Source organism: Echinococcus granulosus (assembly GCF_000524195.1).
Source record: "Echinococcus granulosus chromosome Unknown EG_S00164, whole genome shotgun sequence".
Taxonomy (NCBI): Eukaryota; Metazoa; Platyhelminthes; class Cestoda; order Cyclophyllidea; family Taeniidae; genus Echinococcus; species Echinococcus granulosus.
The window spans coordinates 98,868-114,219 of NW_020170544.1; the positions used below are offsets into that span (position 1 = coordinate 98,868).

General features: G+C 42.8%; 1 protein-coding gene across 1 annotated transcript; it reads right to left on the reverse strand. All coding sequences in view use genetic code 11, as the record gives it.

Moving 5' to 3' along the window:
• Window positions 1-7,640: 7,640 nt before the first annotated feature.
• EGR_09747 (epidermal growth factor) lies at window positions 7,641-10,516 on the reverse strand (the record flags this gene model as incomplete). Its single annotated transcript, XM_024498996.1, has 4 exons — window positions 7,641-7,791; window positions 8,661-8,869; window positions 9,008-9,135; window positions 9,853-10,516. 4 exons carry the CDS (start codon window positions 10,514-10,516, stop codon window positions 7,641-7,643), a joined length of 1,152 nt encoding a protein of 383 aa, XP_024346597.1.
• Window positions 10,517-15,352: the final 4,836 nt, after the last annotated feature.

The following is a 15,352-nucleotide window of genomic DNA, read 5'->3' on the forward strand; positions in this document are numbered from 1 at the left end:
TTCTCTGCATGAAGGTGTGCCTCATTGAATTGGCGTCGAAACTCACCCGTTTACTCCTAAATGCTTCTAAGATTTGACAAGAAAACTGGTGAGATTCGCAATTGTGTGGGAGTTTTGAGCAATATTTTAGGGTGTAAGAATAGCTGTTTCAACGTTTCCGTTTCTTGTATACTGTTGTTGAAACTACGGGTGCCTTCCCATCTACGTGACCTTAAGATGGGGGTGTCGCAAACTCAAAAGGTACTGGTTCATTATCTAACTCTGAGAAAGTGAACGATACGATATTTTAGTACATGCCTTAGCCCTAAAGGTCATTCACCCATTCATCCTTTGAATCGGTATTAAATTTGTACTAAACGTAACCGTGGTGGTGAAGTGGATCTATGGCCTTAGGCTGGAAGGTGACCGATCAGAGTTAGGTCTCACTCGGTTATCTAGTCACCTGCATCACCTCGTTGCTGCACTTTGTGCAATTCAACGGTTTTGGTTTGAAACTTGAGCTTTGCTGCTCCTGCTGCTGCTGCTGCCGATGAGCCACGTGTGGCAAGGCGACAAATGTGTCTGCTTTCAGGTCGTCATCCACTGCCCTGGTCTCAGCCCACCTCTGACTCGCATATAGCACATGACCCATTTCCATAGCTAGACCGGGACCACTTGCCAGAAGGGAGGTTATCGATGTGCCGTGCGTTCATTAGCTAGATAAACGCCTTCTTCGTTGGTGAATGCTTCAAACTGTTGTCCGCAATGCACTGTGCTGTTCCGTTTCACGATAAGTCCTATTTTTACCTGAAGTTTAAATGAGGAGGCCTAGCTGTCATAAGTCAGATCGTCCGAACCATAGTATTCCTAGCTGGAGACCGTCTACTCGTGGAAGATCCAGTAAGCGAAGTTATCCGCAAGTAAGTGAACAACACGGAGATCAGTTTGAGCAAGAAAATTGGCAAGGCAAAGACTTCGGAGGACTGGATGAATTAAAGGAGTTTCAGAAGAGGAATTATCTCCTCTACTATCATCCAGATGGCTTCGGGATAGGTGGATGGGCAGATCAATCAGCAGTTCTGCAACGGTGGAATCTGTGATGAATTGCGAGATGTGTCCTCTTTTTTTATTCTTCATTACGTCGTGATCGAGTTCTTGACCTGCATCCTACGTACCTTGGGATGGATTTCACTTAGCCTGTTTATGCATCCGGCGTTGTGAAGTGTGGAACCCTCCCAGCTGATACATTGATTCAGGGTTTGGACTCCTCCTCTACCACTGCTGCCTAGCACCGACTCATGGGTGCTTGTTATTGTACGTATGGGTGGATGTGTGTACCCATGTGTGTGTAGTGCCTTTGATACGGAATACGGTACGTGTGCGTGTGGTTGGGTGTGTGCGTGCATTAGCTCTATCTCAATTCGCCTGGCTTTCAGCCAAACACGTCATTTACTCCGTTGTGAAAGTTGCAGTAGTTGAGCTTAGTCCTGTGTGCTGTTCGCGGTTTCATCGATTCCGTCGACAAGTTACAAGGATTGTTCAAAATTGGATCTGCTCGTAATACTTGCCTCGAAGTTCGACTAACACTCGGGGAAGAACTTTGTCGTAGATTTGTCAGCGCAGCTGGACGTCTCAAAGACAGAGAGCTGCCATGACCAGTGGTCAAGCTTGATGGTTAGGGTTACGGTCGTCCCTTCCCCCCCCCCCTAACTGATTTGACAGAAGTGACTTCTGGGGGGCGGAACCGCCGCAGCTGAGGTCGTTACTAGCAGGGGTGCGGTAGACTTTTAAGCGACTGTGTTTGAGGCCTTGGGTATATGTTTTTTGTTTTTCACCACGTACTGCAATCTTGATTAACAATGTCTGGCCTGGAGTGGCTGGCCATCAGTGTTACAATTACCTCCGATGGGACCCCCATGGCACTTGTTACTGCGGCTTCAATTTAACTATCTTTTCGCTTCTTAGGTTCTTAGCTTTCCTCATTCCTCGTCGTCGTGACAGTAAGCAGGATGGAGTTCCGGAGTGTTTGGCAGTCACTGCAGCGGTACAACCTATTTCGAACTGTTTACTTCAGTCATTTGACATGATGCAGAGCAATCCGAGGTGACTCCACACAGCCACAACTGTCCTCCATACGGAGCGTAGGGCGGAACACGATTTGTTCCTCTTTCTCACCAATATCACAGATCTCATAAGCAGGTTGACAAGTGTCGAACTAGAATGGAAGAGAGAAGTAGGCAAATGAAAAGTCAAGACATGACTGATGACTGCTACAGACCGTGAAATCTTTATTGCATATTCTGAAAAGTAGAAGATTCCGAAAAGTATTTTAATGTCTTATGACTTTGAGTCTTTTTTTTCCAAGTTGAAATGATAAAAAAACCTGCTTCTACCATACCTACGTTCACATGGCTCACATTGTCCATCGCTGGTTTAGTCTCAACTCAACTTTAAGCCTATATCTTCACGTGTCAGTGTGGCTGACTGGCTCATTGGTGTGATCCGAATCACCTGCATGCAAAAGAGATGGAACTTTTAGCTCAACTCGTCGAGCAATGTGCATTCATAAATCACCTGTGCTGCTTCATTGCCAATTTTATGACCGAACTCATGGTTGATAATAAAACGACTGCTTAATGGTCTTGTAAACAGCCCGGGCCTAGGAATGATGGCAAGAGACAATTGCAAATCCACAACCATGTGTATTCCAACCCACTTTTTGCGCAGTCGTTAGCTAGCCGACGGCAAATCCTTAATGTATTGATTTATCAGTGGTAGGGAAGAAAGATAAAGGAATACATGAACGGATCTGGAAATTTTTAGGTATTTGGGGGTTAGTTATTTATTCCAGCAGATTAAATGCCCTTGTCCACTCATCTTGGGCCGATTCATCGCCTCATCTATGTTGTATCATCTTAAATTTTCGTCTTCTTCAATTTCCATCCTCTGTGCCCATTCCATTCCGTATTCATTGCCCCATTCCAGATCTACTTCCATACCTTCCAGTTTATCAAGTGCTACTTATAAGCAGTCGACAAGTAGTATGTTAGACAGTTGTGGCAGTGGTATTCCTTCTCTTGTATCCTTGCGTCCAGCCATCGTGAACCAATCCTTTTGATCCCCAGCACATTTGGCTGTATTTCTCCCTCAAATCCGTCCATTTACTCACGCACCAAATCGTTGAAGCTTTACATCATCAAGCTCTTTTCCCAGGCATGCTGAGTTTTTCTTCCATCTCCTAGGCGGTATCGTGTACATGTTCCCCCTGGCCAACAGTTTCGTGCATGTCATCATGTACACCTACTACGGCATGGCAGCTCTGGGGCTGTACCGCTACCTCTGGTGGAAAAAGTACCTCACCGTCCTGCAGATGGTGCAATTTTGCATCTTCATTGTGCACCAGGGCCAGGTTTTGACGCCCTTCAACTGGGAGTGTCGCTATCCCAAGGTCTTTCCTCTCGCCATCGTCATATACGCTGTCATTTTCCTCGTCCTTTTCTCCAACTTCTACGTGCAAGCCTACTGGCGCAAACGAAGATTGGCGAAGCGGGTAGATGAGTCGAATGGATCCATCATCACCAATGGAAAGGTCATGGACCACAAGAAGGCGGAGTAGGCATAGTCGCCGGTGAGAAGTGCCGAGAAGGTTTTGTGGTACCTATATTCCCGCTTCCTCTGCCTATATGTCAGTCTGTCTGTCCCCCTGTCCTTCCATTTATTCTTTACCGCGCTCTAGGTGATTGAATTTTTTTTGGAAATGACGGTGATGTAAACGTATTAAAACAATCATAGGCCTCATTTTGCCCTCCTTGTATTTCTCCTTTATTTTTTCCCTCTTATTCCTCTCCCCCCGCTGCTGATACTCCTTTTGTGACGAAGAAAAATCGTATGACTATGGAAGAAGTCAGAGTGAATTGTCTTCCCGATTTAGTCGGGTAATGGGGAGGATAGATTGAAATGGGAGTTGATGCTTTCAGTCATCCAGTCCGTGATCGTCTACCCATTTCTTATCTGCCCGTAGGTCTTTACATCTTTCCTTCGTCCACCTCGAATCAATTTATCCTGGATCCACGTGAAATATAACTGTCAACCCAGTCTCAGATTCGACCACCTCGGTACTGATCCACTCATTCGGGGTCCGTCCATCCTGAGTTCGCTTTTCCGCTTGTCACATCCTTCTTACGACCCGCACCGTAGAGGATTGACTGCCTCGGTACCTGTTCCTTCTCTCGTTCTCGACTATTTTGGTACTGCTCATTTGCCTATCTTAATTATTCTCGACTCCTTTAAAAATCGCCGACCCTGTAGTAAACAGTATTGAGGAGTTATTTCATGGGTGCTTCTGATTGGTCCAAACCTCGACCTTGCTCTCCCATTGGTTATCACGACGACCTCGGGGTTGAGGTAGCGGCTGAAATTCGAGGCAGTCTCAATGGTCCTCCTGTTGTGAATCTTTACAGATTCGGCCTGAGACCTTGCTCCTCTGTCAGTAATGTAGCACCCGAGTTACGTCTGGCCACCACACGAGGCACATTGAATTAAAAGTGTCAAGTTTCGAGAAAAAAAAAATTGGGTTGGTGTTGTGGTGCAAAAGCAAATATCGAAGGTGTGGTGATAGCTTTCTCCTTGAGACAGTTTTCTTTGGTAGCTTCGGAACCTAACAATTGATTTTGGGTACCTACGATTATTGCCAATGCCAATGAGTCAAGTTGACGATCAAGCATGTTATGTATTAACACCGGTCCTTTTAAGTGTGGATGGTGACATCAATTGGCTTTTGATGAATTTTTTGTGTGGGGGATTGAGATAAGGGGTTTTGTACTTTATATGATAGCGCAGGAGTAACACCTTATGTCTTGTCAGGCGTCATTACACTCATCTTAATAAGCTCAAGGAAAGCGGATGCGTGGGGCTGGTCACCATAAAATAATGCAAAGAAGACCGCGATGTGTGTTAGTGCTCCATAGAGATGCTGAAATTGTGGCCTATTTCGGGAGGATAGGTGTTTTTTGCCTTTATTTACTTATTTTTGATAAGAATCGCCTCAACGTTGATTTTTATTGGTGAGTTCAAGACCACTGCGTTGGTCTTTCACAAGACCTGGTAATCTACCACATAAAACTTTTAAACTTGAGCGATTTTGCACAACAAAATACACAATTTGTATACCACTACCAGCTACACTTTTCTCTCAACTCTACCGCAAATTATCACATCAATGCCTTTCTGGCATTGAATAACACAAATGCCAGATTAACTGATGAAATGATTGCGCAGTAGTAGCCTTCTCTCCGTTTCCGGACTCCTGATCAAACAGAACGATGAGATAATGAAGGAGTTGCAAAATTCTTTTGCCTTATTAGGCCAAGCAAATTGAAAAGTCGAGTGCTAGTGACGGAAGTGATAAGATGGGTATGGATGAGGGTAGAGAGGGAATCCCTTTAGATGAAAAATATAGATTTGCTTTGGCATAGTCAACTATGATAGACTGGTTAAAGAGGAGTTTTGCAACTTCTTCATCCTAGCAGTCAGTATATTTATTACTCGAGCACCAATTTTATAGCCCACTTATGCAGTGCAGCTATTGTGACTGGGTGGGGGTGGATTCGTTCCACAGTAGCCGTCAAGGTGATTGGCTTGACTGACCAACCTCGGAGAGGTTTTTCGTGGCTCTCTTGAAGGCGTAAAATGAAAAGCAACTTTGCAGATGACTATTCTTTTTTAGCGTACACAGTGTTTATGTCAGCGCAGTAGATGAGAGAACTGTTAGTTGTAGGCCACTGGCATACATTTTAAGCATGAGATTATAAAGTGCCCCACACTTGAAGTTACACACAAACACACGTCATGCAGTTGTAATGTGAAAGCTCTACGAACTGGAGTGATTCGCGCAAACCTGAATAAACCAAACGAATGCCATTTGGGTAGACCTCGCTTCAGTCGCCTCCTCGAGCCATCAGTGCTCTCGACTATTGGGGGTATTTTATAACTTCAGACCATAAAATATTCGTCGTTTTTGGTGAAAAATTGACTCACTTAGAAGATAAAAAGGCAAGCAACTTGTTTCATATGATATCATAGCTAAGAGGGTACTAAATGAAAGAGGGTGCATTTTAAAAGGTGGAAAATTATTAACCCTCCTACCGGTCCGCGATGGAAAACTGGAAATTCGATGGAACAAACGAAATAATAGACTTAAATAGAGAGAGGGATAGCGAAGGAGATGGATGGAGAGCTTTTTATGGGAAAACAGATGGATGAGTGAATAGACCGATATCTTGATAGATGGCTATGTAAGACACACGGGGCGACGAATATTAGGACAGACAGATAACAGATAGATGGATAAATGGACAGACAGACGCAGAGACTGATGGATGGAGACAGACAGGTAGATAGATGAATAGGCTTGTGGATGGAAAGGTAGATGGATGGATGGATGGATGTGGGATGGATGAATGGTTGAAATCCCCTTAATGGTACTTAAGCTTACTTTGATTCCTTTCTGGAATATAAGCAACCGGGTCATTAGATATGCTTCTCACTCATTCAACTTCAATTCTCACTCTAACAAACACCAAGCCCACAAATGCGACAATGATCACACATCCGAAGGAGAAGACAAGGATGGTCTTCATAAAAACAATAAAAGGGCCCACCGGGTCCGGACATCTAAAATTAAATACAAATTATGGATAATTATCTTTAAATCTAGCATAACACCCAACTGACGCATCCAGTGGTCGATCTGCCTCTCCATGTCGGATCGAGTAAATCATCCACCCGCCCATTCCGCATCCATCCACTTAACTCAGACTCAATGTACGGTTAATGCGTACAACCATCCTGGGTGCAGCCAATCACCGTCACTACTCATTCTATCAATTTCAAATTCAACCATCTTTCCATTAATCTGTCTGTCTGGACTCTTTTCCACTAATGGACCTACGTGGCCTTGCAGAGTTGGCGTTGTACATCCTCCCCATCACAAAGCCCCTTGTCCATTTCAGTAGTGATTAGATGCGTAAGATTAGCTCGACAATGTCGAACGCGATGTCGCCAGCCGAGTCCCATGCAAATTTCTGCGGAACACCCACTCCATGCCTCCCACGGAAGCCTACAATCAGGTAAAACAGTAAAATAAGTGGGAAAGTAATTCTTGCAAGTTTACTTCGAACAATAGACTACAGGCTTTTATCTTGGAGTGTAGAAGGGTGATATTTTTGACGTGTCTTTTTGATTGATGGTAATCAGTTTCCATTAATGTCACAATGATCTCCCCTACCGGTTGTAGCTAAGGTGCGTCTAGATTAAAATGCGTAACTCGGATACGTATAATGCATGCGTTACTAATAGCTGGAGCTGCAGTAAAATCTCAACTAAATTTGGCACCATATTTATTGAAGTGAAACCTACATTTGTCCGCATAGTAATGACTCAATGCTACAAATGGAGAGTACTAAGATTGCTTAAGAAATAATTTAACAAAATGAGATGCACTTAAAGTACTTATTGTTCCAAAATCGTTTTAAAAGGAAAAATTTCAAGTAGAGATTTGCAACAACCCAATTACGCGGAAAAATGGCCTAATGAGGCATTCTACTGACAAAAACATAAGTAGCACAATTTTGAATCTTTTTTGCTATTAGCTGATGTAAAAACTAACCACATGCGAATGTCGGGAGTGTCACAATGTCGTCCACGCCAACCCATCTGACAAACACACACGTAGCTGAGTTGATCTCGCGATGAGACGCAGTCGCCACGTCGACAAATGACCTTGAGTAAGCAAGGAATGGAAGCATATCAAATCTAAATAATAGAAATATGATTTATTTAACTTAATTAATAAGACCTATTCCTTGCATCAGCCCTTCAAAAATTGTATAGGTATTTGTAATAATCACATCACTAGATAGAAGTATCTTTTAAGAGTAAAGTGGGAAAGTAGGACCCGCTCACTCCAGCGCAGATCGGTTTCACACGGTAGCAGTTGGAAAATGCGACTGCTTCATCGGCAGTATAGATGTCACTGCAATGGCACGTGTAGATGTTCGTCCCTATTCGGGGTTTACAACTGTTACCAAGGAAGACACGACATGCCTGGTTTCCTGATAATTGGTTTGGATCTTCATTCTGAAAGGTAAACGAATGGGCTTTGTAAAGCCTAATTACCAAATTTTGACCAAGTTTAATACGACGAGTTTATGTGTTATAAGCGTTTGGCTGTAAGCACCTTATAAGATTATTTCATTTTCTTAAACTGTTAGACTCCCTGTCCCTCGGTATGTTGTTTATAAATTGTTCCCAGACTCAGCCTATTTAATGTGTTTAAAGACAATCTGAACAACTAAGCAGAAAATTCACTCTAATAAAAAAGAACCTTAATTTTGTAGCTTAGGTGACACCTTTAAATGCCAAAGGAATGGCAGAGTCTGCCTCAAGTTACAATTTAAAATATTACCTTCTGTTATCTATATTACTGGTCATTCAGACCTTCTGCATGTTAATGATAGTCCTAATTATTCGTTTTATTTCTTAATGTCACTAAATTTAACTTGAAAATAATATGCTTGGCTTTGATTTATCCTACATTACTTGCAGTGTCAAAGTGTCACTTGGAGGAAATAGCTGCTACTCGCTTGATTAAGTAGACTAGATATTTCGAATTCAGGAACTACCTGACCTCAATGCAGGCATCACGTCGTTTCTCACACCTAGCGCCCATGAAACCGGAGAAGCAGAGACAAACGAAAGGAAGACTCAAGGAATTTGGTAGATTCACAACCGAAGAGACACACATTCGTGTGCCACGAGGATCGCATTTCGATTCACCACCACAGCCGTCCTCCAGGACACAGGATTTTGTCTCTTTTGACCACACGTAGCCCTTAAATTTACCACGTCAACAAATCTGTCAATTTTTATTCTAAGTAATATGTTCCCTTTGTAAAAAAGTTTGAATTTCGATTAGATCTGAACGTTGGGTGCGCATGTTTTACTTATGCGGTATCAGTAGAATGCTTACCTTCCTGCACACGCATTCATAGGCCTGATCCGTAAGCGTGGCATAGCCTTCAAGCATTTCACCATTTTCTCCAACACCACTGTCAATATTTCGGCATATCTGCATTCCGTAGATGCGATCATGATGGTCTGAAGAACCCTTTACAAGAGAGTTAGATAGCTGGACAACATTGTCCTTGCCCAGGCAAGGATTTCCACGATAGCGAGCGCAAACGTTAGGACAAGATGGATGAAATGTGGAGAAATGGGATTCGTTTCTACGTAGGTAGATGGCTTTCCGCCAGGCGTGCTTGCAGAAGAGGAGCCAAAATAGGGCTGATGTGGATGTAAAATTTATAAATGGCCATGTTAATAAATGCGTTAGTGAGAAGAGCAATGAATAATATCGAGATTTGGGTTTAATCGGAAAGTGTGAATAAGGTTTGTTAATTTCTCTGATCAAGTTGCCCGTAGAGAAGCTATCAGACATGCGAGTCTTAAAGCAGCGGTTATCAAAGGCATATTCAGCCATCCACAGGAGATACCTCCCTTCCGTCACGTTTTATCATGTTATTCATTCGTAGAACGCAAGGAATTTTCTTTTGAAATGAAGTAACTTACCAAAAATACTAGCATGATAGCTTTAGTCTCCCCTGAGAAATAATAAAGCAAAGCAACGGATACTCAGGACGATTTGGAGGCGACTAGGAGGACTCTATGTCTGTATCAATAGAACTTATTTGCAGAATGTTAGAAATGCAATTACTGGGATGCCTAAGTGAGATAATGCCACAAGGCAGTAGGAAAATTTAGTAGGCATCGCAAAACTGCGCCAAATACTACTCATTTCAAAAATAAGTAGCTCACCAGACATCGATTGACTGTCATTTCTAGGCGCCACTTGCACACAATCTCTAGGTATATTCGCCCTACTTTCATGCATTATTGCCAGAAAATTCGCATAACCACATGCCCATTCCTGCATCTCACCCGCCTTCAATGGCTTCGCCAATGCCTCCACACACTTCTCCATCACCTCTCGAATTGCCACCAACCTCTCCGTGGTAATCAGTCCACTGACACGGCTAAAACGCCGTTCTGGTACAAGGTCATGTTGAAGGTAGATAGGTATGTACATCCACGTCTGCTTGAACAGATGCTGAGTCCATGATTGCATCGTCCTTGTATTAGCTTCCCGCGTCTCTCCCACTCCATACGGCCAGTGCGAGTTATTCCGCATGATCCTATTGTAGTCTCGAGCGCCATAGACGCCATGCAGAGCTTGGATGGCGCGTTGACAACGGCGAGATGCACCTTCGTACTTGCCTGTTTTGATGAAACAGATGTCCCCATGTCGGCCCTGAGCTTTTACCGCGAATGTGGCAAACATTCCACCAAACGCGTCCACTGGATAGCCGTGCTGAAGGTTCAAGTGCTCTAAATGGTGAAGAGTGGTGTCTTTAAGGGTGGCTTTCGAGGCTAAAGTCGACAAAAAAAGCGTAAAAATCCCGAGAAGACGCGAACAGAACATGGTGGAAGTGAGCGTGCGTATTTTGCTGATTAATCGATATTGCAGGCTGATTGAAGGACGCCTTCCGATTGGGCAGCAATCAACGAATCACAGAAGAGGAAGTATTGATTGGTCTGACGTGGGCAAGCAAATCCCTTGACAGGGGCTTTTCTCTCTTTGGGAAAAAACTTGCATATTCGGCGACCATTTTGCTAATTTGGAATTAGAAGAAGGCGCTTCATTCAAACTGGCAAAACATGCTGCTGTGCTTGTGAATAACGGCTTGTTTTGATTGGCCGGAAAAGCAGGAGTAGATTAATATTCCTGGTCTTCGAATCAATCATTGCTGAATACGTGGAGAAAGTGAAGTGCACATTTTTAGGTCACCATAGCGACTTCATAATTGGAACAAAAATTAGGTGGCACTAACCACCATATATCATTGTGATAATAGGTAGGACAGCGATAATTGTTCAAGTTGGTTGGTTTAAGTTAATCAAAATAGACGTATTTTAATATTCACTAAACTTAATAAAATTAATGGAATCTTGTGTGGATTCCTAAAAAAAACATCAAAACGTAAAATGTCAAATTTCTGTTATTTCACAAAATCGAATGGGGACGCAAAACTATGAGAGGAGTAGTGGAAGGAAGGAAAGAAGGGATGGTGAATGGATGGATGGATAGATGGATATAGGATGGATGGATGAACTCGTGATGGACATGGGATTTATACGGCATGGACATGGATCGCAGTCGAGGTGGACATAGGATGCACATGGGATAGACTCTTGATGGACAGACATGAGATTGTTGGTGGTGAATAATTGCATAAGGTGTCACATTTCTTTTCTTCGAAAGAGTTTTTTCAATTCTTAATTCCTCCTTTTTGTCACCATTAGGCGGAATTATTACTGGTAGTCTAAATTTCCAAGGATTTTTGATAAGTCCGTCGAGATCTTACTCCATTCTTGGGCTTGTTTCTTATTGCCGATGGCATCAACTTCCAACTCGTGGACATTTGAAGTGGTTTACGAGCTAGTCAATGCACGGCACATCATTCCATGGTTTGGGTAAAAATCTGCGGCCTGGTAGATGCTCTTCACCTGACCACAATCTAGCTACTCAGCCACTTGCCACACAAAACAAAGACCTCCACCGGTTTATGACTGCAATCAAGGCGAATGCATTCCAACCCTCTATCACGATGTACTCATAGTTCTGCTAACCTTTTATCTCAAAGTTATTCCATGGTGTTGCGTTTTGAATTTCTTGATTTTTAATAATTTTTCATTTAAATTACCATCCCTCATTTTGACGATAATTATTTTGCTAGAAAAGGGAACCGAGCATCCCTGCATTGAAAAGACTGCTTGTTTAACTCCAAGTGGTGCTGCAACGAGTTGCTTACTACTTACAGTCATAAGTAGCGTTTGAATTTCGTGCATTAATTTGTAATTTTGGTTACTACAAAATCTAGGGAATTTCTGTTTACTGCAACACTTTTGATTATTTTTTACTTATGCTAAATAACATGCCTTCCTAATTGCATGACTGCAAAAAGTTAGTGCATTTTTTGCCCATCCATCAAACGGATTAGGTTAACATTTCATAAGCAATTTTCGAGTTGTTTAAGCAACTTAAAATGCGCTTAACTTCCTTATTTTTGCCACCGACTTTCATTGAAGGGTAAAACTTTTGTGCTTGTGAATTGTGACTAAAATAGGGTATCTTTTGTGTTGAATCTAAATTCAACCAATCATTGCTTGACTGTCGAGAGATTGGGGAATGGAGTGATATAAACTCCACGATCTCACATTTAAATTTCCTATTTAAAAACACCTTAAAAGCTCTCTATTTAGCATTTTAGTTACTTTTTAAGCTGGTACGAGAGGTATCTTTAAGCACAGAATGTCAAAATTGAATAGCTAAATAGAAGGTAAAATTTAATGAGGACTCGGTGCAGGCACCTTCTAAATATCCCCCCTCCCCCCCCCCACATCTTTCTTGATGGGATGGAGTTATCTCGTGTGAAAAAAAAGTCAGGTGAAATATGGAGCATGGGGGGGGGGGGCGAAACTGACTAGTCTCAGTGGTTCCTATGTCGCCCATCCAGTACCTCTTCATTCATTCTGCATCCATCCGGTCATCCCTCTTCTATCCGTCTACTACCTGTATCCCCTCTGCTGAACCCGTCAGCCGCATGCTGTCCGGGAGGTGAAACCAATTTGAGACCAGGGTTGGGAAGTGTGTGGCACCTGCATTTTGTCTGTTCACTTTAGTTTTTATATTTAGATTGGTGCATAGGCATGTCCATCTTCAGCATTTCTGCGTCCTACGGAGGCGTGGTAATGAGGACGAAAGAAGGCAGAAAATGCTTTATCTAAGCAGTGACATGGCATTCATCAATCAGTGCTGAGGAGAAAAAGGCAGTCCTTTTTGTGCTTCTTGAAGGGCATTCCTTCCTAACTCTTCTTTCTGGAGCCCGATATAACGGACAATTCCTCCTCTGCATAAGTGATTTTGCCCCTTTAAGTGAGTATTTCAATGCACTAAGACTCAAAACTGAAAAAAAAGGAATAAGGTGATGATTATCATTTAAATATCCAGTGAGCCCTCCGGCTGTGCTGCATTTTGTCCTTCCATAGGCCTATTCGCCCTTCCACCTACTCATTCTCACATTTACTTATCTACACATTTATATGTCAATCTAGCCATTTTCCCTTTCCATAATCCTCTTATCTGCCAAGATTCCGGCCTATTTGTCAATTGTCCACTTGTTAGGCTCTTCCACTAACTGATTGGTTAGTTGTCAAGACTGACAAAACCTGGAGGCACTCGAAGCAGGGGCGATAGTTTGGCAACCACTTTAAAAAAAACAGCTTTTGAGAAGTTGTGAACAGAATCTGAGGATGCAATACCTAATGCCTGAAAGCAATTTGGAATAATGACTAAGTAGCAGCCGATGATATCAAGGCCGTTCATATCAAAACGAGACTTTTGGTTTCGTCAACATTTAAACTGAATTTACATTAAAAAGAAACAATGTGGCCTTCTTGCATGTAACGGGTGTGCTTATTTATGCACTACCTCTCCTGAGAGTCACTGAATGCCTCCTACTTCGGCTGCATGACAGGTCACGGTGGCATTGTGTACGTGAACGGTCAACACCACGTGGTGATAAGCCCAAACCTTTCGCGACAAAGGTGCAAAACTTCTTCACTAGCCACAGAAGATCTAAAACACACTCTCCATGTCGATATTAGGTCAAGCCACTGTGAGATGATCGAATGGCTTCAATGTCCTTCAATGGTGCTCCGACAACTGACAGGGACGATTCCAATCATGGTTGCCGCAGCCCCACACCACCACCATTCCAGTCACTCATACGAGGGCAATGTCAACACGCAGAAGACTTAGTCGACGCCATGCCTATGATGGAAGCTTACAAATGGCGAATATGGCTGTGACAACTGCAAAAACTGGCATCAGGCACAAGTGTGGACCATCTCCGAGGGTCAGCATCCGTTAGGTACAAACATTAACACCAGTAAAAATCTTCCGAAGCAGAAGCTGGTCTTCAAGTCTCGGTCATACATTGAGTATGCAGTAGATCACCATGTCAGCAAATAAATCCCCCTTTTTATCCACAGAAATACGATTGTTATCCTTTTCTAAGCTCTGAACCCAGGTTTGGCCTAATCGGTCCCCATTCCTCTGTTCGACTGAAAATAAGGCGTAAACACCATTAGGATTGCATAAAGGTCGCGAAAAAGTCATTAATATTTTTAGGAAAGGTCATCCTCCACTCTGGAAGACATTTTAGCACCCCAGAGTGGAAGGTTCATTGATCCCCTGCAAACAAAGCTTATTTACCAAAGGTGTCACCATAGAAGTGTGGGATTTGATTACCGTTTCCTCCCTTAATTCTGCTTCATTTTTTTCAGCTGGTAGCATCTTCACACACAAAAGTTAAGCTGGAATATTTTTTTGCACCTTACAAGTTTGCCAAGGGCTGGAGATCATTAAAAATGCACATCATAAAGAGGGATTTGGCTTTAAGGTAGAAGTTCCTACAAAAAATGTAATACATTGGTTGTTTTGCTAACTCTTGATTTTGGTAAAGTCACCGAAAAGCTCCACAAATGTACCTCTGCCAGGCGGTCTGGCCTCGGGGGCATGCCTGTAGCCCTGTAGCCCTTCCGTATGTTGGTGGTGCATCTCCTTTTGTCTTCAAGGCGGTCTCGGGGCGCTACCTATGGTTACAAATGTGACAATTATAGTAATTATTGTGTAAAATCAAAATAATGACAAGTAAAAGGATCAAATGTTTTAATTTTCTTTTAAGAATTAAGCAACTTGACTGACAACTTTGAAGTGGATGGAGAGGTGGAGGGTCCAAGGGATGAGTACCCAGGATAGATGGATCAGCGACCGGCGGTGCCAGGGTGGAGAGATTCAAGATAGGCATTCAAGTGAGCAGGCCCTGGATGGAGAGATTCAAAGTTGGTAGATGGAGTGGATGAGGAGTAAGCAATTTGTTCGTTAAGTAATGCATCAAGAGAGGATAGGATAAAGGTGTCCACCCTACTTCTCTGCATCGCTACAACTCTGTATAAAGTCGAAGACAAAAGCCGTACCACATTTTGGCAGGTTTTTCTACCACTAAATTATGGCGTATTTTTGCATTGTACAGGTTCGCTAATGGGGTCACAAATATGTGGCACGTATTATTTGTCAGTTTATGGTAATGTTTTTGCACCAAATCACGTTGTAAACAGACTGACCGATGGTGAACAACACAGTGAACGCAGTGCAACCTTAGTTCAAAACTAGATATATGCTCTGCAAGCTTTC